We start from the raw sequence: 22,693 nt of genomic DNA on the forward strand, positions 1-22,693 counted from the left end.
CCCCAGCCCAGACAGAAGCCTCTCCATGCATGGCCCTGATGGCTGCTGTGAAGAGAATACAGGCCCTGCAGAAGGGCCTGGAAGAGAGAAGGGCCAGGAGGGCAAAGTGCAGTAAGCAGCTGTCTCACAACACATTGAAGAGCAGCGCAAAGGTGCAAGCGCAATGCGGCCCTGAGAGGAAGCAATGGTCTCTTTGGCCGTGGAGGATGTTCTGTAACCAGGGACCTCTTGGACCCCAGTCGGACACTCACCACCTTCTGAGACAGCTCATCCACCAGAAGCTGGTTCTGCTGGCTCTTTTCCTCCACTTCCTGAGACTTCTGGTCGTAGTTCACAGCCAGCTCCTCCAGGGCCTGCAGCACTTCCTTCACCTCATCCTTAGCGGCGTCATTCTCCGACTGCAGGTGGCTCAGTTCCCGCTGGACCTTCTCATTATCTCCTCGAGTGGACACCAGCAGCTTTAAGGGAGCGAGGAGGCATGTGAGGTGGTCTGCTGCTAGGGACCACTTCTGTGGCTCCTGCTCTGGGGAAGCTGAGCCCCCCACCCAGGCATAGCTCTAGGAGAGAGGCAAGGCTCAAAGTAGGAGTCAAGAGGAAGTGGGCTTTAGGCTTCTAAGAAATAGGGCAACAGCCCTGGCTGGTGTGGCTCAGTGGGCTGAGCAAAGGCCTGCAAATTGAAAGGTCACCTGGGGGCGTGCGAGAGGCAACCAATCGATGTTTCTCTTGTACCACACATCGATGATTCTCTCCTTCTCATTCTCCCTCCCTCCCCTCTCTCTAAAACATAAATAAAATCTTTAAAAAAAAAGAAAAGAAAAGAAATAGGGCAACGGGATGAAGAAGCACCTAGATGCTACTATCTGTGCTTTAAGCAAAGCCCTAATTAAGTGCCCAGTCCTCTGCGGTTTTGAGGGTGGCTAACCCCTAGCAGAATGACCCTTCTCCCAGCTGATTGTAAAAAGGCCCTTTCTACGCCTTCCAGAGATGAATACGCCTCTCCTCTCATGTCTGGCCCTCCTCCCCATTACCTCTTCCTGGTCCAGCATCTGCTGCTTGAGTTTCTCTATGAGCTGGCTCTGCTGGTTGATCTCATCGTCCTGTGGGAGGAAACAGAGAAAGATGGAAGGACGGGAAGCTAGTCTTTCTGGTCTAGACTCACAGGGTTGAAGGAGAAATGGGATCCTAATAAAATCTAGATAATGTAGGTTTTGAGTTAAAACCCCCAAATCCTAAAAAGACATCTTTTCCTCTGCTTCTTTCCTCAACTCCTGCCCTCATTTTTAAATTCCTTTCTCGCTGCAAGTTGGTATAACCTGGACAATACATAGGAAGATCCTTAAAATATTCATATCCTTCAACCTAGAAATCCTGCTTTAGCATTCCATTCTAATCAAATCATTGAAAAGCAAAATCTTATGCACAAGAGGCAAAGTTAGTCCTTTCAGTAAAGTTCATTATTTATAATAGCAAAAACAAACACAACCAAAAAAACTAGAAGCCCTGTAATAAGTGAATGGTTAAATACATTCTGATAAACACACCGTTAGGCAACCACTTAAAAATGCTTTTATGAAGAATTGTTAACAAAGACAAAATTGCTCATTATATGATATTGAATGAAAAAGATCAAATGCAAAGTTACATAGTACAGTATATCTTGGTTGCACGGTATATGCACAGAGAAAAGTAAAATGTTAATAGCATTATTTCTCAATGGTGGGATGATGGGTGATTTTAATTTCCTTCTATGTATTTTTATTTATCTTCCACATTTTCAGTAGCATTTACCCCTTTTACAAATCAGACAAGGGCAGTATAAGCTAATTTTTTAAGCCCTCTCTTCTCATTCCACTGGGCTCATCTCTGTGCCCCGCCTGATTGTCCCCACCTTGTCATCAAGCTGCTTGTAGAGGCGACGGATCTCCTCCTCGTACTTCTGCCGCTCCTCAGGCGCGATGCGCACCACGATGGAGGAGTTGTCGTTCATAGGCGTCTCCTCGCAGAGCTCAGCTCCCAGCACTGCATCCTCCCCAGCCAGGCGCTCCGTCTCAGGCACATTCTCTCCTGGGAAAGGGGCAGAACAAGGTGAGGGTTGGGAGAAGGGGAACCTGCACCCACCGGTCCTCCCTCCCTCACTACTCAACACCAAGACCTCCAGGCTTCCGTTTCACTTGCTAAGAGGACCTTTTCAAGGGTGGGGGGATATGGTAGTCAGGCCCTCTCCCTTTCCCTCATGACTGCTCTATTGCCTGCCTCCAGAAACACAGCCCTCCGTGGAGATTGAACTGCCCTAACACATCACCCCAGATAGGGCTCTCGCTGGCTCCCAAAGCCGGCTCCTTCTCCCACCACCTCTCGCACCCACAAGACTTCTCTCTAACCATTGCGCCAGCGGCTCAGCTCAGCCTCTAGCTTTGCAATAGTTTCCCTCTGAGCCTTTGTCTTCTCCTTCTCCTTCTCATACTTCTTCTTCCACTGCTCAGCAGTCAATTCCAGATTCACTGAAGCGGTGTTCTTAATGGTCTTTGCCCTGGGTGAGGAGAAAGGAACAAGGTGACCACATCACCATTATGGCTTGTCTGACGCTGAGGGGAGAGAGCAGCAGGGGCTGGGCGGGGAGCTGGGGACCCTGCCACTGACCGCTGCCCAAACATCAGGGTGGACTTGGTCTCCGCATCATTGTAGCTGGATGGTGAGCAGCAAATGAACATAGTTGTCCGGCAGTTTCCTCCCAGGGAGTCCTGGAGAATCCGAGTCATTTTGCTGTCACGATACGGAACATAGCTTTTCTGGGGGAGGAAGGAGATGTGAATCAGAAAAATAAACGTAACGGGAATCAGAAAGGACAGTGGGGGGCTAGAAATCGGGCAATCCATGAGCAGGGGCATGGTTAGATGGCAGTATTAGGAGAAGGTGGGAGATGAGGGGGAACTTGAGGGTGAGAAGACCCAAGGAACACTCACAGTGCCCTCAGCCAGGGCGGAGATCACATTCCCTAGAGCTGACAGTGACTTGTTGATATTCTTTGCCTCATCCAGCACGGCTCCCTCTGCTCCAGTCTTGCTGACCTACCAGGGCATTAAGGGACAAACGTGTCATGAGCCCCTGCACAGGGAGAGGGCTCTCACCACCTCCTCTCCACGTAGGGGCTTCCAAAGAGGGGAGGGAAAGGAGACAGAGAAGGCCCTTTCTCTATCTCCCTAAATTCTTTTGCCAAAGGCCATCCCCTCCCACCTACATATCATACATATTATATGATCCCATTTACATGAAATGTCCAAAAAGGAAAATCCATAGAGACAGAAAGTAGATTAGCGGTTGCCAGGGGACGGGGAAGGGGAGGACAGGAGTGATTGTTAATGGGTGATGAAAATGTTCTGGAATTAGGGGTGATGATTGCACAATGTTGCAAATGTTTCCCAAACCACTCAATTGTACACTCTTAAATGGTGAACTTTATGGCACATGAATTATGTCTCCATGAAAAAAAGTTATTTTCATTTTTAAAAAAGGTCACCTCTCCCTAAGGCTTCCTTCCCTCACCACCCCCAGCCCAAGACCCACAACCTTCTCACTCCCAGCCAGGTCCACCAGATACAGCTTCCCGCTGAGCTTCTGCTCAGTCTCCATGTTCTCCTGCTTGATGTTGATAAGGAAGATGCTGTGGCTGCGAGAGCTGTGTTCATTCATGTCTGCAGGAGGAAGGGAGAGTGAGTCCGGGTAGCAACCCCGCAGACCAAAACCCTCAGCCTGGCTTCCCCTGACTGCTATCCCACCCACCAACAGAGAGAGAGTTCCACAACTACTTTTCCCGGGCAGCAGGGTCACAGGAACAGGGTCACTTCTCTGTAGGTCAGTCTTCCCTTGCTCTCTTTTGAGTCTCTCATTCCCCAAAGGCACAGAGGAGAGGTGGACCCCAGACTCAAAAGTCTCTTATATCCCCACTCACTGGTGACAGCCACATGACGATTGGATTTCCCCTCGTCAATCACATCTAAAATCTCCTCCGGACTGGATACGAAGCGTTCAGTACAACCCTGCAGGGGCGAATGGACGACAGCCCATAAACTGATCTGCAGGTTCGATTACCCGCACACCTGACAAATGACCTTTCCAGGGCCCAGACTCTCCCCAGCCCCTTGGCACATCTCATCCCTCCAGGAGACCCACCCTCCAACTTTGGGGTCCCTGGCCCACCCTCCTCCCATACCCACACTCAAAATACACTGGGTGCCCTTGTCCCCACTCTCACCTTGACAAATGGCACCCGATTCTTGTCCTCGTGCACAGACAGATTTGTCTTGGTCACTGAATCAGACAACACAGGTGAGGAAGGCCAGCACTCCCACCTCCCCCCACCCCCAACCCCTGCACCCTGCAGTCCACTCAGATGGTGGTTTCTTCTACGTGCAAAAGGGAAGAAGACTCCCCTGTAAAGCCTAAACTCCCTGCAGTTTCTCCTCCAGGATTGCAGCTCCAGGGGTCCAGCTCATCCCAGGCTATTTATAGATAGGCCTGGGCACTGAAATTCCTTCTTTGACCCTCTTGGTTCTTGGAAATCTTGGTGACTGGAGGCAAGGGACTTGGGTGTGTGTGTCTGTGCCCTCGTGTGCCCTCTGCTTCTCTTGCCAAACAGTACCTAAACCCAAGAGCAACGTGATCTTTCCTTTCCTTGCCCTCCTCATACCCGTACTCACCATCCAGAAGGTCACGAATTTTGTCCAGGTAAATCTCAAAGTAAGAAACCTGGTTAGGGAGAAAGGAGGAGTATGAAGTGAAGAGGGCCTCTCTTAAGGAATCTCAGGCTAATGTGACCTGCTCCCACAGTGGCAGTGGGAGGAGAAGAGAGTATCTTAGGGGAGAAGGACTAAGGTACCAGACGGGAGAGTAAGTTGGGGTGCCCAGGATCTCAGTGAGTTCATATTAGACTTTCCCCTCCCAGTGTCCATCTGAGGGCACCCAGGGCCATGCCCCGATCACCTTGATGTGGAACTCAAGGTTCTCATCCATGGAGTAGATGTGGTTGAAGATATCTCGGGCAATTCGAGGAATGATTCCCATCAGCTGGGGGTCGTGCAGCTTTCCCTGGGGAGTGAGGGTATTCCAGAATAAGGCTGGAGCTCAGGCAGAATGAGACAACTCAGAGGTACGCAGATGAACACAAAGGTGATGGCTGATGGGAGCCATCCTACACTGGGAGATGGTCACTGCCTTGTCAAGGTTTTTGTGGAAGGAGGGCAGAACTGAGTGGGCCTTTGAACTTTCATTGCTGCTGCTTTTCCAGATCAAAAGAAGAAAACTGGAGTAGTGGAAAGGAGGGTGAACTACAGCAGGCTGAAGGGACTACATTAAACTTGCATTAGATTATTGCTCCTCAGTTCATCCTCTGGACCCAGCTACCTCTGCACCAGGCAGCTCTTGATTCCTAGCCCTTCCCTCACTGAGATTTCTTGGTTTCCCATTAACACTCCCAGCTTCTCACCCTCCATGGAAGTCAGAACCCTCACCTCCATGGTATGTGTTTTCCCTGAGGATGTCTGTCCATAAGCAAATATGGTACCGTTGTAGCCAGCGAGGACATCTGGAAGACATGGTGGAGAAAGAGCACTGGTGGAGAGAACTGGGGTAGGGAATAGGGAGCCTGAAAAAACACATTCGAAAACTACGGCCATTACCTTTGACAATCTGCATGGCACATGCATGATAAACTTGCTCTTGAGTTGTGTTTGGGGGGAACACACGGTCAAAGACATATGGCTTGCCCTGGAGTGGAAATAAAAGACATCAGCAGGCAGGGTGCAAGGGAGAAGAAATACGGAGACCTCATCCAGCAGCCTGAGAAGGCGTTTGTTCTTCAACCATCCACATGCATGCACTGGGATGAGGGAAACTAGAGAGAGAAAAACAAAATTTAGTGTTGACACCAAGAGTTGTGCCATTGAGGAATGTCACACAGCGAGACTGTGTGAGGGGATCTCAGTCTGGGTGTGATGATTTAGCGTTCCTATACCCTGGACCCCCTGCCCTCAGAAACCAATGGGATAAGACGACAGGGCCAGCCACAGGCTACGAAGAGTGCAGAACAATTCATTAACTTTAAAAATCTACCCCTGAGTTAAAAACTATCTTCCTCAATAGATTCATATGTCCTGATATGGAAGGACTTCCAAGATGTTTTAAGTGAAAGATGCTAAGTTAGGGATATATAGATATATATAAAAGAGAGAGAGAATGTTCCCTACTGTGTAATGAAATATACATATACCAAGCTGCTGAGCTATTATGGAAACAAGCTCCTTTTAGAAAGGATTACATAAAATCATAAATATGGGTCTCCCTTCAAGGAATTGTAAAGCAAGTCTCTCAGACCTACAAGTACTTTGCTTAATTCAGGTTACATGGTAGAAATCGCGTGTGCTGATAAGAATGTTAAGGATACATTCAGCAACATCCTCACAGACACATCCCCTAAAGCAAGGGACATAAAGGAAAGAATAAACAAATGGGACCTCATCAAAATAAAAAGCTTCTGCAGGGCTAAAGAAAACAGCACCAAATTACAAAGAGAACCAACAGTATGGGAAAACATATTTGCCAATGATACCTCAGACAAGGGCCTGATCTCCAAAATATATAAAGAACTCACACGACTGCACTCCAGGAAGACAAACAACCCAATTAAAAAATGGGCAAAGGACTTGAACAGACACTTCTCCAAGGAAGACATACAGAGGGCCCAGAGACATATGAAAAGATGCTCAGCATCACTAGCCATCAGAGAGATGCAAATTAAAACCACAATGAGGTACCATCTCACACTGGTTAGAGTGGCCAACATAAACAAATCAACAAACAAATGTTGGAGAGGATGTGGAGAAAAGGGAACCCTAGTGCACTGTTGGTGGGAATTCAGACTGGTGCGGCAACTGTGGAAAACAGTATGGAATTTCCTCAGAAAACTAAAGATGGAACTGCCCTTTGACCCAGCAATTCCGCTGCTGGGATTATACCCTAAGAACCCTGAAACACCCATCCAAAAGAACCTGTGTACCCCAATGTTCATAGCAGCACAATTTACAATAGCCAAGTACTGGAAGCAACCTAAGTGCCCATTAGCAAATGAGTGGATCAAAAAATTATGGTATATTTACACAATGGAATTCTACGCAGCAGAGAGAAAGAAGGAGCTTATACCCTTTGCAATGGCATGGATTGAACTGGAGAGCATTATGCTAAGTGAAATAAGCCAGGAGGTGAGGGACAAATACCATATGATCTCACCTTTAACTGGAACATAATCAACAAAAGAAAAAAGCAAACAAAATATAACCAGAGACATTGAAATTAAGAACATTGTAACAATAGCCACAGGGGAGTGGGGAGGGGATAGTGGGGAGAGGGGTCTATAGGAGCTACTATAAAGCACACAAGGACAAAATCAAGGGGGAGGGTAGAGGTGGGGAAGGGAGGTGGGACTGGCTGGGGTGGGGTGGAGGGAAGGGGAGAAAATGCAGACAATTGGAACTGAATAAAAATAAATTAATTAATTAAAAAAATAAAAAATAAATAAATTTAAGGAATTTTCCTAAAATACTGAATTAAAATAACTTATTTTTATTTCCAAATAAATCAATTTTTAAATACTTGCCAAATAAATATGTAAAACAAAAAAGAATGTTAAGGATACAAAATATTTACAACTCAGGGAGTCAGACAACGACTATATTTGATATCTAATCATTCCAAAGGGAAGATCTCTGGTGAGATTAAATGAGACTATGCTTGTTCTCCGTCACAGGACAAATTTCTCAGTCGTGTTTTCCTGCCATTCAGTATCAAGAGACTGTATCTTAGTTGTCAAACTGTTTGACTACAGAGCCCGTCTTTACCCAACTGCAGTGCAAACCACTAGGTCTCCGGACACCAGAGTTTGGGGGACATGTCTTAAATAACTAAGGAAAGTCATACAACTGGGCTAGAGCTGGAGTTGTGCGTCTATACATAGAATTTGTTTCTAGAAGGAATGACACAAAAGTATGAACAGTGGTTATTTTGGGGAGAGAAACTGAAAGACAGAAGGCTTTCATTTTCATTCTGTATTCTAGGTTGCTGTCATTTTTAAACCATGTTTAATATTATATTTTTAAAAACTGTAAGGTCAAAGAGGGTGAAACGATAGTGCATTATCTGGGTCCCTTCTTTTTACTTCTTTGCCTAAAGGAAAATAAATATTATTTTCTAACATTAAAAAGATTAGAAGACTCTGGCTTATGATAAAAATCTACCTGAAATAGCTAACTGGTCTCTCTGGTGAAAGCCTATGAAGCCCAACACCAGCATCCACCAAGAGACAGATGTTGTGAAGGGGCTCTCTACAGTGAAGGGACTGCTGTAAACTGATGGAGCCTCTCTAGAGGACAATTCCATTAAAAATTCAAATGTCCATACCATTTGCACTTTGTACCCACAACTCCAGTGCTAGGTATCCATTTTACGACACTTGCTTAAGCGCTGAATGATATTCACTGAAGAGGTGTGTATTAAAGAAAAACTAGAAACAATTCCAACATCCACCAAGACGTTGGTTTTGACACCTCTGTATTCTACCCCCGTTAAAAATAAGCCAGCTTAGTTCACATATATTGATATGTCCGAGATCGACTGTCAAGTAAAAACATAAAAACAATGTATATAATGTGATTATATTTTAAAAGCAATTTCTATAATGCGTATGGATAGAATGCCTCAGAAAAAAGATATGAAAGACTATGCAAAGAAGTGTTAATGGTGGTTATCACTAGAGAGCAGAATGACAGGAATGTATACTTAGTACATTTTTTCTGTGATATTTAAATGTTTTACAATGACAACATATTGCTTTTAAACTTTACAAATATATAGATGATGTTATGCCCTGGCTGGTGTGGCTCAGTTGGTTGGAGCACCATCCAGTAACCTAAGGGTTTCAGGTTTGATTTCGGGTCAGGGCACGTGCCTATGCTGAGGGTTCAACCCCAGGTCCGGTCACACACAGGAGGCAACTAATTAATGTCTCGCTCTCACTTCGATGTTTCTCTCTCTCTAAAAGCAATAAAAAAATGTCCTCGAGTGAGGATAAAAATATGTATAGATAGATGTAATTACATGACAAGGTATGTTAAGCTAAAAAGTGGTCTTCAAAATAGTATCAGTGTAAAAAATGTGTAAAAGATGATTCCATTTCTGTAAAAAGAAAACTATATTTTCCATACCTTATATAGAAAAACATGTTAACAAAGATTATCCTTGGAGAATGAGATTTTAGATTTCTGTTCTTTTGGATTTGGATTTTAAACTTTTCTAAAAGAAAAATATAAAATTTTTAAATAAGAAAATTTTAAGTTTTTAAAACGACAACATTAATATTCTTTAAAAAAAATTCTCTCCTGAGGATCTGTTTTTATTGATTTTCTAGAGAGAGAGGAAGGCGGGGAGAGAGACAGAAAGAGAGAAACACTGACATGAGAAACATCGATTGGTTGCCACCTATATGCCCCCCGACTGGGGATCGAACCTGCAAATTTCTGGTGTATGGAACGATGCTTCCACTAACTAAGCCACCCAGCCAGGACAAGGCATTAATATCCTTACTATATAAAAAAAAACTCTCATAAATTAGTAAGAAAAACACAAAACTAAACATAAAAAGTGAACAAGAACTAGCTACCAACAACAGAAGAAAAATACAAACGTTCATTAAACATAAAGATGTCCAACTTTTCCAAAAAAAGAAAATATCATGGTAACATCATTATTTGCCTATCAAAACAAAAACTTCATTGTTATACACAGTGTAGATGAGGGTTCAAGGAGGCATAATTTCCTTGAAATGAGCACCCTCATTTGTTTCTGGTAGGACAGTGTACCCACACAAGTTTTATGGGTGCAAATCAGAAATACATAATCAAAGCCTTGAACTGTATGTATCCATTGACCCAGATACGTTTGTAGCAAATACTTAGCTACAAGAATGTTTACTATCTCACTGATTATAACCACCAGAAATTTAAAACAACTCAAAAAGTAACATTTAGGGGACTGATTTATACAAAAAATTGATGGAATTATGGCATGTACATATATTTTATTCCTTGCCACTATGTAAAATGATGTCATATTAGAACATCAATAAATCTCAAAAATGCATTGAGTGAAAGAACTCAAACACAAAGAGCACATATTCCCTTTACATGAAATTCAAGAACGGATGAAACTTATCTATAGCGATAGAAGTCAACGTAGCGGTTGCCCGGGAGTGCTATTGACAGGCAGGAGGCACAAGGGAACTCCTCGGGGGTGACAGAAATGCTCTAGATCTCAATCTGGGTAATGGTTACATGAATGTCAAAATATGTTATAAAATTCATCCAGCTGTTTGCATATGTATCCTCACTGTACAGAAGCCTCAGTAAGTGCTATCATGAAATATAAAATAATGTTATAATGGCTCTTAAAATAGGAATGGATGCACAACCTCATTGTTAGTAAGAGAAATGCACATTAAGACTATGAAATATAATTTGAACCTATCAAAGTGGTCAAAATAAAATAGTTTGATAATGCACTGCATTGGTGAGGGCATATATAAATTGGGCCAACTCTATAAAAGGCAATTTGGAACTAGCTGTTCAAAATTTATTTTAATCCTCACCAGAGAATATGTTTATTGATTTAGAGGAAGGGAGGGAGAGGGAAAGAGAGAGACATCGATTGGTTGTCTTCCGTACACGCCTCTACTGGGGATCAAACCTGCAACCTGAGTATGTGTCCTGACAGGGAATGGGACCTGCACCTTTCTGGTGTATGGGATGGCGCTCCAACCAGCTGAGCCACCAGGCCAGAGCTACCTCTTACATTTTTAAATGCATACAGCTTATAACCTCCACTTCCAAAAATTTATCCTACAGAAATACTGTACAGAGGCTGGCCAGGCAGTTCAGTTGGTTAGAGCATCATCCCAATACATCAAGGTTGTGGGTTCGATCCCTGGTCAGGACACATGAAGAATCAACCAATGAGCACTGGCTGATGTGGCTCAGTGGATTGAGCACTGGCCTGTGAATTAAAAGGTCGCCAGTTGGATTCCCAGTCAGGACACATGCCAGGGTTGCGGGCCAGGTCCCGGGTGCAAGAGGCAACCAATCCATGTATCTCTTGCACATTGATGTTTCTCTCCCTCTCTCATTCCCTTCCCCTCTCTCTAAAATTAAATAAATAAAATCTTAAAAAAGAATCAACCAATGAATGCATAAGTGGAACAACAAATCAATGTTTCTCTCTCTCTCTCTCTCTAAAAATCAATAAATAAAAGATCAATTAAAAAAAGGAAATACTGTACATATGCAAAAATTATATATACAAGTTCATTTAACTGTTTGTAATAGTAAATGATGAGGACAACCCATTAGGGTAACCAGGTTCATCAATGGCATAGCCCTACAACAAATTACACAGTTGTGAAAACGTTGTCTGAAAGTGCGAGATAGCTCTTTATGTGCTGGTATAATAAGATCTAGGATGGGGGGGGGGAGAAAATGCAGACAACTGTAACTGAACAACAATAAAAAAAAATAGGATCTAGGAGACTCATTGTTAAGGGAAAAAAAGTAAGGTACAGAACAGTATGTATAGTATGCAATGCTTTGTGTTTAAGAAAGTGTATGTATTTGTATATGTATTTGCCCATAAACATATAGTACCCTTTTACAAGGATCCACAAGAACTACTGGCTAGGAGAGAGGGGTAGGAAGGAGGCCTCCTTTTCATTGTATACTGTTTTATATCATTTGAATTTGCCACATGTGCATGTAAGATATTCAAAAATTAAACATTCCAAAAAATAAAATTATGTAAAATATTTAATAGTCAAATAGTCATATGTTGTTACTGAAAAAAACAGATTATAAAACATTTAGTTTATGATACTCACTCAAATTAGTATATGTATACAGGCAAAAAACCCACTGAAACAAATATATTCAATCGTTAACAGTGTTTGGGGAAGGGGCTTTTGAGTGATGTTTAGTTTCTTCATTGTGCTTTTCTCTGTTTTTAACTTTGTCAACAATTAAAATATATTAGGGTGGAAATCAGATTATGTTTAATCTCATGAAAGAAAAATCTACCTTGTTTTTTTAAGGTGTGAGTGAATTTATGGGTTATTCATAGGACTTCTGTGAATGTTCCGTCCTTTATATACTTCACATATATACTGTACAGTTTGTCATTACACTTCATTAGAAAGAATAAAATCCTTATTACATAGAATAAAATCATAGCGTTACAACAAACAGATTTAAAGTGACATTGATGCTTCTCCCCCTCAGCGGTAATATCTCTTTTCTTAACTGAACCTTGACTCCTGAACTGTAACATAACTCAATGTTTCTTCCATCCTCTGGCCAAGAAATGGAAACAAACCAACCACGTCGATCTCAGACCCATGACTGTCACCTCCGCACCAGTGAGGTCCGCGTGTGCTTCTTGAAGCCAGGCCCTCAGCCAAAGGGGATAACTCTCAAGCCAACCCCCCCCACCCCCGTCCCCTTCTTCCCTTCTGGGAACAAAGGCGCCAACACACACACATACCTACACACTCATTCTCATATTCTCTGTCTCTAACACTCCCAATGACAGGATTCCATATTAAAATGGAAGGCGCTCTCCAAGTGCTGAAGGCATTTATTGCCTGAGGAATCCCTTCTCCTCAGCAGAGGAGAGGAAGAAGGAAGAGACCAGAGAGGGAGGAAAGGTGGCGTTCTCAGTACTGTGAGGATAAAAGATACCCAAGAAGTAGAAATGGGTGTACTTCGTAGTCGCATGAGCAGGGGAAGCCAGAGGTTATAATTTCAGGGTTCTGGGAAGGCCTGTTCCCACTTCCCCACTCTCAGCTGGGCCCCTAAGTTCCAAGTCTAGCTCTTCACTTCTTTATCTTAAGATTTTCTTTCTGTTAAAGTGTACATTTCTTTTAATTATTGATTATACACAGGATAAATTCACTTCATCAGACATGTTTATGAGAATAACTAGACCAGTGGTTTTCTATTTTTTCTGCCTTTAGACTCCTCACATCGCCATTATTTACATCTCTTACAAAGTAACTGACACCTAATTACTTTGGCCAGACTGTAGTACACTGTGGGGGGGTTCCTGTCAGAATTTGAGGGAGGATTGGTACAGTGAACAAAGGCCATTTCTTTTAAAAATTTGTAAAAATTATATTTTATTAATTATGCTATTACAGTTGGCCCAATTATTCTCCCTTTGCCCCCTTCCACCCAGCACCCTCCACTCCCTCAGGCAATCCCCACACCATTGTTCATGTCCGTGAGTCATACACATAAGTTCTTGGCCTGCTCCATTTCCTACACCGTACTTCACATCCCCATGGCTATTCTGTGACTACTTATTTGTACTTCTTAAATGCCTCACTTCTCCACTGATTCTCCCCTGGCCCCCCCCATCTGGCAACCATAAAATGGTCTCCATATCCATGATTCTGTCTCTGTTCTTGTTTGCTTAGTTTTTTAGATTCAATTAATAGATATGTATCTTTTGCCATTTTATTGTTCATAGTTTGATTTTCCTCTTTTTCTTTGGTAAGTCCCTTTAACATTTCATATAACAATGGTTTGGTGATGATGAACCCCTTTAGCTTTTTCTTGTGTGGGAAGCTCTTTATCTGCCCTTTGATTCTAAATGATAGCTTTGCTGGGTAGAGCAACCTTGGCTGTAGGTCCCTGCTTTTCATGACTTTGGATATTTCTTGCCAATCCCTTCTAGCCTGCAAAGTTTCTTTTGAGAAATCAGCTGACAGTCTTATGGGAACTCCCCTGTAGGTAACTAACTTCTATTCTCTTGCTATTTTTAAGATTTTCTCTTTATCTTTAACCTTTGGCATTTTAATTATGATGTGTCTTAGGGGGGGCCTCTTTGCATCCATCTTGTTTGGGACTCTCTGTGCTTCCTGGACTTTTATGTCTATTTCCTTCACCAAATTAGGGAATTTTTCTTTTACTATTTTTTCAGATAGATTTCCAATTCCTTGCTCTTTCTCTTCTCCTGCTGGCACCCCTATGATGAGAATGTTGAACCTCTTGAAGTTGTCCCAGAGGCTGCTTATGCTATCCTCACTTTTTCTTTTGCATTCCTTTTTCTTCTTATTGTTCTGATTGGTTGTCTTCTGATACCTTATGTTCCAAATCATTGATTTGATTCTCGGCTTCATCCGCTCTCCTGTTGTTTCCCTGTAAATCGTTCTTCATTTCAATCAGTGTCTCCTTTGCTTCTGACTGATCTTTTTTATGCTGTTGAGGTCCTCACTAATTTCCTTGAGCATCCTTATAACCAGTGTTTTGAACTCTGCATCTGAACTCTACCTCCATTTTGTTTAGCTCTTTTCCTGGAGTTTTGATCTATTTTTTCATTTGGGCCATGTTTCTTTGTCTCTTCATTTTGGCAGCCTCCTAAATGAAGGCTCTGTTTGTTTCTATGCATTAGGTAGAGCTGCTTGACTTCGTGTCTTGGTAGTGCGGCTTAATGTAGTAGGTGTCCTGTGGGGTCCAGTGGCACAGCCTCCCCTATCACCCAAGCTGTGTACTTGAAGTGAGCCCTTTGTGTGGGCTGAGTAAACCCACCTCTTATAGTTAAGCGTTGGTTGTTGTTGGTGGATCAATGAGGGGAATTTACCCAGGCTAGTCAGCTGAAAGGACTGGCTGTGACCACTGACCACCAACCTCCACCCTCCGTGGAGAATCAGCTGTGCAGGGACAGGGTGGTGGTGCTCTGACGTGGTCTGTAGCTGTCCACTGGGTGCGCTGGCCCTGGGGTTTCCTGGGTGTTGCAGGCCAAGGTCAGCCCCCATCTGAATTTTCCCGGGGCCACCCTACCTGACATATCTGAAATGGCTGCTATTTGTGTTGGGCTTGGAGATTCCCAGACAAAGCCAAACTGTGAATCTAGGCTGGCTGCTGCTAGTGCCAGGCCTGAGGCTCACTGAAGCCAGCTGTTGCTTGTTTGCTAGGATTTGGGAAATTGTGAAGCATGAGCCAAGACTAGCCATTCATATGGAAAAGTAGCTTGGGTGGACCTGTAAGTTGGGTGGGGCAGAGTCTCTGGGGATCTCTGAGGCAGATCAAACAGTGTTAGCTAGATTGGTAGAGTCTCAGATATGGCACCAGCTTGCCGGCTCTGTGGGGAAAGGGTTTAGAAAAGGCACAATGGCCTCTGCTTGTCTTGATACTAGACCCTTCAGTTCCTCCCTGTATGCCACTGGTGCCTTTCAAGCTGCTACCCCAGTGCTGGAGCTCAGAGGGAGTGAGTCTGAGTAGGTGAGTCCATGTGTGGGTTCTTTAGGAAGAACTGCTTGGGGCTCTAACAGTTTCTCCCACTGACTCAATCCCTGCTGGTTTTTTCAGCCAGAAGTTGTAGGGATTTCCTGGCGCTGGAACCCTGGGCTGGGGGGCCTGGTGTGGGGTGGGGACTCCTTGCCCTGAGATATCCCTCCCAAATTTTAAACTACCACACGTGGGTGTGGGACCAGCCTGTTCCGTATCTGTGCCCCTCCTACCAGTCTGGATGGATGTGGTTGGTTTCTTCCATTCAACTTGAATTCTGACAGTTCTGAGTGATGGTTGTTCTATATTTTAGCTGTAATTTAATGTTATGTGAAGAGGTGAGCCATGTCTGCCTACGTCACCATCTTTACCGGATGTCGCAAAAGCCATTTCTAATGCTCCCTCCTAAACGTCTGCCCTGACCACTCCAAAGCCTGGACTCATGTGGTCCAGGAGGTTCTCGAGCACAGAGTTTCCTTCTAAGTTCCGTTAAATACAATCCTTGGCTCACAGGATGGTCTTCATGGATATTCATTTAACAGATACTGATGGAGGAAGAGAGCAAGAAGATTCTACAGACCTGGATGTTTGGACGAAACAACCAGTAAAAGGGGAAAATGGTAACCACTTCCTAATTGTGTCGAAGGCTAGTTTGTGGGGAGATGACATATATAAAATACTAATAACGTCTTACTCTTATTGCAAGTTTCCTATGTACCTGTCACTGTGCTAAGCCATTTGTATGCATTGCCTCATTTAATGCTCACAGCAATCCTAAGAGGTAGGTACATTTGTTATTTCACTTTATAGATGCAGAAATTGAAGTTCAGAGAGGCAAGGTAGCTTCTCCACAGTCACACAGCTGAGACATGGTAGAGCACAGTTTCAAACCCAAGCAAGCTGATTCGGGACTCACACTGCCAAAGTGACCTGAAGCCAACACTGTGTCAGGTCCTTACCATGGCTTTTCCTCACCTTCCACCACATAGCCCTCCCCGACAACCTGCACACTTCTCCTAGTGTTTCCGGGTAGAAATAAAGCTCTTTGTCCCTCCCTTTTTCCAATCACAACCTCGTTTTTAGAAGTTCATGATTCTCCCACCCATCCTCTCTGAGGCGCCTCTCTCACCATCTCTACCTCCAGTAATCCAAGGCCCCAGGAGCTGGTACAGTGTCAGAGAGGAAGACTTGAGAAATTAGAAACACTCGAGGAAACCCTCCTCCGTGGGGAATGTCCCTGAGACCCACTCTCTCTCCCACCGACAGCAGTCTAAGAGCTCCTCACAGCCGTCTCCAGAGGGCCTCTCTGCAGTCTCGAAGCCCAGGACTCTGCTGTCTTTCAACCCTACTCCAGGCCTCCTGCTTGTCTCCTCGTCCCTTGGTGTCTCCCAGCACCTTTCTGTAGTTTTCCATTTTGTGTACTGACTAAAGCTAATGGGACAGCCTACAGTTAGGGTGCAAAGATGACCAACCTTTCAATCCTCAGAAAAGTGCTTCGTAGAAGCTGAACTTCCCATCACCAGACCTGATTTCCATGGTGACACCCCTGGGGATTGTTGCCATGGTAATGCTGAAGAGACACTGGCCACAGTGAACATTATCTCCCCTCTCCATTTTCCTTTATGAGACTCCCCCAAAGCTAAGGGGAGAACTGCTTGGTCCTTATCTTCAGATATCATAAGAATCCCCCGCCACCCCAAATAATACTGACTCTGCTCCAATAATCCTGCAGGTCCCGACCTAGCTTGAGGTACTTGATGGTTCTGGGGTTTTGCCTCCTTAAGAACCCACTTAACCACTGGGAGACACGAAGGAGGTAACATTTAGTGGATGCTTTAGTGGAAGGAGGCAATGAGGGACAGAGGGAGGAACAGACAGAAGCGGGGAGGGAAAGATGGAGAAGAGAGAGGGAAAGAAAGTGTGTGTGTCTATGTCTTTACTGTCACCACTCCCACAGTGAAGAGAGACGCTTCAACGGGTCTCGTGAAAAAGTTCCGCTGGATTCGGAGTGGCGCAAAGAGCCGAACAACACACAGAACACACAGGCAGTGACCTGTCTAGGACCCTTCTACTAAGACTCGAGCCTTACTTTGGCTAAGCCCCATCCCCCAGATTCTTGGGACAAGTCAGGGGAGTGAGGGAAGGATAAGGCTCACAGAGCTGTCCCTCCAGCTTACTGTCCTACCCTTTGTCAAGCAGAAAAAGCCCTCAAAACTTAGGGAGTCTGAAGCCCAGAGCTAGTCACAGCACCGCAGAGGCACAGAAGAGAGCCCTTAGAGAAAGGAGCAGGGGCTGGGTGTAGAGAGATCGCTCTCTCCCACTTCCCTCACCTTCCCTCACATCTTGAAGCAGCTTCCTTCATCAACGCCTCAGAGAGTTTCCCACATACTGAGCCCCACAGGGAGCTAGAGGAGGAAAGAGGGAAGGGAGTAGGATACTTCCTTCCTTTGTTGGGACCCTGAAGGGTCTCCTCAAAAATCAATTATCTTATAGCCCTCATCCTCCTGAATGAGAAATGAATACTAAGGCTGAGGAGACAGGCTCCAAGGATGCTGCCTGAGACAAAATGGCCCCCCATAATCATGTATCTTGGAGTGAGAGATTGACAGGAAGGGCTAGGGCAAGGAGAGCTACAGAGCAAGACAAAGGTGTAGCCCCACAAATATCAGCAAAACAGACAAGTAAGGGCCAGCTATGGAGCTCAGATAGAATCTGAACTGGCAGGGGACCCTGGGCCTCTCCTCATCTCTCTCCCTTTCCCACCTTGCACTGTGTCTCTCCTGTTTAGCTGTACGAATTGGACAGGTCCATACCACAACTCCTCCCAACATCACCCCATGCCTCATGCTCACCAACCCAGGTGGAACAGCCCAGAGAGCCTAGAGGAGTTGGTTTAAACTTACTTGAAAAACCTACAGCAAAGGAAACTAGGCTTAAAGGTAGAAACCTTTTGTGGATTGGCTCCCCTATAACCACCTCCCTCCTGTTTCTCAGCCTCTATATGTCAGAGGGACCTCAAGCTCCAACTCCTACAGCTAATGCCTGCTGTCCAGAGTATCAGACAGAAGACCCCAACGGATGATCCACTGACCAGGCTGCAAGGCCTAAGGTGCTTGAGGCAGAAAGACAGGGCCCTCTCAATGTGGCAAACGCACATTCATAAGCACACACACGGTGCCAACACCCATTTGAGTTCACAGTCTGGACAAGAAAGCTCATGTGGTGACAGACTGAGGCTCCTGGGGACAGGCCATGTAAGCAGGTCTCTTCCTAAGGTATGTTTACTCAAAATCCCATTCTCGCTGATTCAGAAGGCCTGGGCTCCCTCCCCTTCTTTCCTTCATTCCTTTAACAAGCATGCCTTGTGCCAAGCACGGTGTATCAAAAATACTGAAGAAGTGCTCCTGACCTTGAAGACTGTCCTCCTACGTGCCCCTCCCTTCTCAAACTGGCTAGTTTCCTGGCCCAGCACCCCTCAAGCCCTGTGGACTCCATCCGCCCCAATTCTCTCACTCCTTAGCTTGACAACCCCTACCAACCCAGGAAAGGAGGGGTGGGTGAGGTGTTCCCTAGGAACTCCCTTTGGGCCAGCGCAGATAAAGGGCAGAAATCTGTGGAGGCAAGGTGACACAGAGGAAAAGACATGAGCTTTGGATTCACAGACTTAGGTTCACATCCATGAATTCACAGTGTGACCTTGAGAAAGTCATTCAACTTCTTTGGGCCTCAATTTCCTCATCTGTAAAATGGATATTAATGTTAATACCTACTTCAGAGTGTTGCTTTGAGGATTAAATATGTAGAGTAACAAGCACATATTAGTAAACATTAGTTCTCCTTCATAAGGTCTACTCCATGGGCAGGGGAGTCATCATGGAGTGGAGGTGGTTTGCTACTTTTATTGGATCATCAAGAGAAAGGGTGAATAAGCAAGTACTTATTAGGATCTTGGAGTCTGATTATTTTTATTTGTTAGGGGGAGTTAGGTGGGTTTGAAATCCTCTTCCTACTGTACTTGGGAGGGGAAAGGCAGACATTTCCGTAGGATCCCAGAAGCTCCCCCCCAAACTAGGTGTGGCTTCAATGTATTTCTTTTTCAGAAAACCCTTCATCAGACCTGTGCCTTCCCTCCAAGTCCTGGCTGCAACTATATCAGGGGGAGACGGAGGGCTTGGTTCTAGAGCCCATTCTCTTTTGTATCTCCACAGAGACCCTGCACTGTCCACCTCAGATCTAGCCCATCCATACACTAGTCTTACCCCTCCCTTCCTGGGAGGTGGGGGTAGAGATGTGAGCCAATAACAAAGGGAAGATGTGCTTTCTCTAGGGGAAAGGGAAAACATCAGAAAAACACGGGACTAGCTGTAAGGGGTGGGGACGCTGCAGAGGCAGCAAAGGGGAGTTGCGTGACCTGATCGCGGGGCAGTAGCCCTCTCCCACTCTGCGGAGACTTGGCCGCGGGCCTGGCCAGACCACACCCAGCCATCCTGGTGCAAGGGAGAGAACGGAACGCCGCGAAAAGGATGGAGACTGAACGGCGGGGAGGAGGCGCAGAGTGACAGGCAGGGGATAAGGCTCTGCGAGGGGTAGGATTCAACCCCCTGCCCTCTCTCCGAAATTCCCTTATGGAGCGGCACTCACCCCAATAACGACGCTGTCGTCCCCTTGGAAAATGGGGATGAACTTGTCTCCCCGCAGAACCTCGGCCTGGTTCAGGGGCCGAAATCGGCAGAGCACCTTGATGCTGCATTCGTTGTTGGTCTCCGTCATGGTGGTCGCCGGCGTGGGGCTGGGGCACTTCTTGGACAGCAGAAACGGTTCGGGCTCCGAAGGCGGGAGCTCAGCGGAGGCCAAGGCGGAGGCCAAGTGCTCGGTCTCTGTGGGCGCCCGGATGAAAGCTGGGGAGCAGGGCCGGGGCGCGCTTCCTCTCTCCTGCGGCAGCGGGATGCGGGCGACTCAGGCGTCTGGTCCTCTCCCGGCGCTCTGCCTCTCCGCCCCTCGCGCTGCAGCGCAGCGCTGCGGGCCTGGGAGGGGCGGTGACCGAGGAGCGGGGCGGGGCTTCTCTCGCGCGGAGGCCTGCCACTCGACATTCACCGTGGAATGGAGGCACCTTTCCTCCCTTCTTGCCTCTTCTCTCCACATCTAACTCTGGAAGATAACCTTGCCCTCACCCCTTCCCTATCCAAGGCACTCAATGCATCCCACCCCCCGACCCCCCGCATCCCTGACCTGTCGGTCACTTCTTAAAGACTCCACCCCTCTGGGAGGAAAATGTGGTCCGCGGTGGGCCTTTAGTCTGGGGAAGAAAATCACCAGCACTTCCACCTCCTTTATACTCCAGAGAATCCTCCACCGTTGTCACAATCCTCTCTCCAAATTGGGAGCATACTTCTCATTCCCTCTCCACACACCCTTCTCACAGATTCCCAACCCTCTCACCCTTTAAGGGTAGCTGCCTATGCCCCTATAGAGGTGGCTGTCCAGGTCCCATTTTTTCAGAGAGGAGTATCAGCAGAGGTCTGGCTATTCCCTCCTCAATATGGGGACATATTGGTCCCCAACATATAGATATGCCAGGACTTCTGTTTGAAGGAAGACAAACTCCCATTCTGAGCCATCAGAATTCAAAAGCAGATAAGATTTTCATTTTTGCCTCATAGGTTGTGCCTGGGATGAAAATGGGCTGCAGTAACTTTTTCAAGAGAAAGGGAGTCAGAAAGCAGTGAAGGAGGAGTGATGACAGGGTACGTAAGGTCAGAAAGACTTTAAGAGTGGACTTCTAGGGCAGAAATCTGCATATGAGTTTTAGGCAGGTTTAGGTACTATGTGAGTGTGTTTCCTGTCCTGGTTATTATTGGATAGAGTCCTAGCACCGCAGCCCCTTTCTCAGGCCTTAATTCTGTTTCTTCCCCTTCCCTGGCAAAAAAAAAAAAAAAAAAAAGTCCTGGAGATTCCTTGTCCTTGCTCTCCTTAGGTCAGACTTCTGCTGCAGCCTCTGAGAAGAACCATCTAGAAGCTGGCCAAATTGATTTTTCTCCACATCACAGGCCTCTGCTGGCCAACAGAGTTAGACTGCAAGAATTGAGGCTCCAGGCCAAGGGGAGGAGCAGGGTAAGGAAGAAGGGAGGAGGGGATGGAGGTTCTGCCTAGCAATTGTCTAAGGTCAGTTAGACACTATGAGAGAAGGGGAGAATGGACAAAACCAAAGCGGGTAAGGATGGAGGGTGGGAGGTGGGGGTGGGTGGGCAGGGGAAAGTGGTGGTAGGAAAATGGAGACGATGGTATTCGAATATCAATTAAAGGAAAAAAAAACTTAAAAAGGGGGGGTGGGCAGAGAATGATGGCCTGGCCAGACAAGACCTAACCACTCATAACCCAACTGGGAAGGTGGTTTCCCAAATTGGGCTTATACCTCTAACCCACCTTGAATCTTAAGGAAACCAAAGGAAAAGGGTTCGGCATAAGAAACTGGATGGTAAAGCAATAGGACTATGGAGAAAGAGGGGTAGAGGCTTGGGAAGGAGCCATACATTCTATGTATACATAGAATGACCATGAGTTTCAAATTCAGGAAAACGTACATTTCTCCAGTCACTTGGTCTGTCACCATTTCTAAGTTTTGCAGCATCCTGCAAGCTTAGGGGACATCCTGGGAAACATCCCAACCTCAGGCCCTCAGGGTCTCCAGGGTGGCATCCGTTTGTGGAGAAGTTTCAAAATACTAGTCCATGGAGGGTCATTGGTCAGAGACCAAAATTTATGGGTAAGCAGCCCCAGCAAAACAAACACATAGTGTGGTTTTTCATAAAGCAGGATTTATTAAGTTTCAAAGGACTGTCTTCTATTCTGAGAGTATGTTCTTAAATCGTGGCAATAGTAAATAGTATCTGTCTTTCTTTTAATGTACTTTTCAAAATGAAAAGGTAGCAATATTATGTCTATTCTGCAAAGCTCTGTTGTTGTTTTAATTGTATTGAACTGTCAACTTCAAAAGTCTGAAAACAATGACGTGGCTAAGAGCACAGAGGGTATTCACACACAGAGCCATCACTTACCTATTTGTGAATTTGAGATAGGATTGCCAGATTTGAAGACAAAAACAAGATAACCAGTTAAATTTGAATTTCACATTAAAAAAACTAAGTTTTTTGGTGTGTGTGATTTTATGTCCCAAATATGATATGGACATACCTATACAAAAAAACCTATTAGTTATTTATTTGAAATTCAAATTTAACTAGGTGTCCTGTATTTTATGGCAGCCCTACATTGAGATTTCTTACCTTGGTCATTCCTAACAACTCTAAGCCTTTATTAAA

The 22,693-nt window shown here is 45.4% G+C and overlaps 1 protein-coding gene across 2 annotated transcripts in view; it reads right to left on the reverse strand.

Annotated features, from left to right (window-relative positions):
- The window catches only part of KIF5A (kinesin family member 5A), a 32,387-nt gene extending 11,984 nt beyond the window's left edge, over positions 1 to 20,403 (reverse strand). Inside the window, exons 1-14 of one of the 2 annotated variants that reach the window (XM_024576312.3) lie at positions 20,016 to 20,403; positions 5,676 to 5,763; positions 5,508 to 5,581; positions 4,981 to 5,085; positions 4,698 to 4,746; positions 4,253 to 4,308; positions 3,950 to 4,037; positions 3,568 to 3,692; positions 2,964 to 3,068; positions 2,641 to 2,789; positions 2,382 to 2,530; positions 1,889 to 2,064; positions 1,029 to 1,097; positions 252 to 458 (exon numbers count right to left, since the gene is read on the reverse strand). In XM_024576312.3, the coding sequence (XP_024432080.2) occupies positions 252 to 458; positions 1,029 to 1,097; positions 1,889 to 2,064; positions 2,382 to 2,530; positions 2,641 to 2,789; positions 2,964 to 3,068; positions 3,568 to 3,692; positions 3,950 to 4,037; positions 4,253 to 4,308; positions 4,698 to 4,746; positions 4,981 to 5,085; positions 5,508 to 5,581; positions 5,676 to 5,763; positions 20,016 to 20,144 (1,569 nt within the window). In that variant the 5' untranslated portion in view covers positions 20,145 to 20,403. The remainder of the gene's footprint in view (positions 1 to 251; positions 459 to 1,028; positions 1,098 to 1,888; positions 2,065 to 2,381; positions 2,531 to 2,640; positions 2,790 to 2,963; positions 3,069 to 3,567; positions 3,693 to 3,949; positions 4,038 to 4,252; positions 4,309 to 4,697; positions 4,747 to 4,980; positions 5,086 to 5,507; positions 5,582 to 5,675; positions 5,764 to 20,015) is intronic. The other variant, XM_024576313.4, reaches the window with a different exon arrangement.
- Positions 20,404 to 22,693: the final 2,290 nt, after the last annotated feature.

Source organism: Desmodus rotundus, chromosome 3, assembly GCF_022682495.2.
Source record: "Desmodus rotundus isolate HL8 chromosome 3, HLdesRot8A.1, whole genome shotgun sequence".
NCBI classification, from domain to species: domain Eukaryota; kingdom Metazoa; phylum Chordata; class Mammalia; order Chiroptera; family Phyllostomidae; genus Desmodus; species Desmodus rotundus.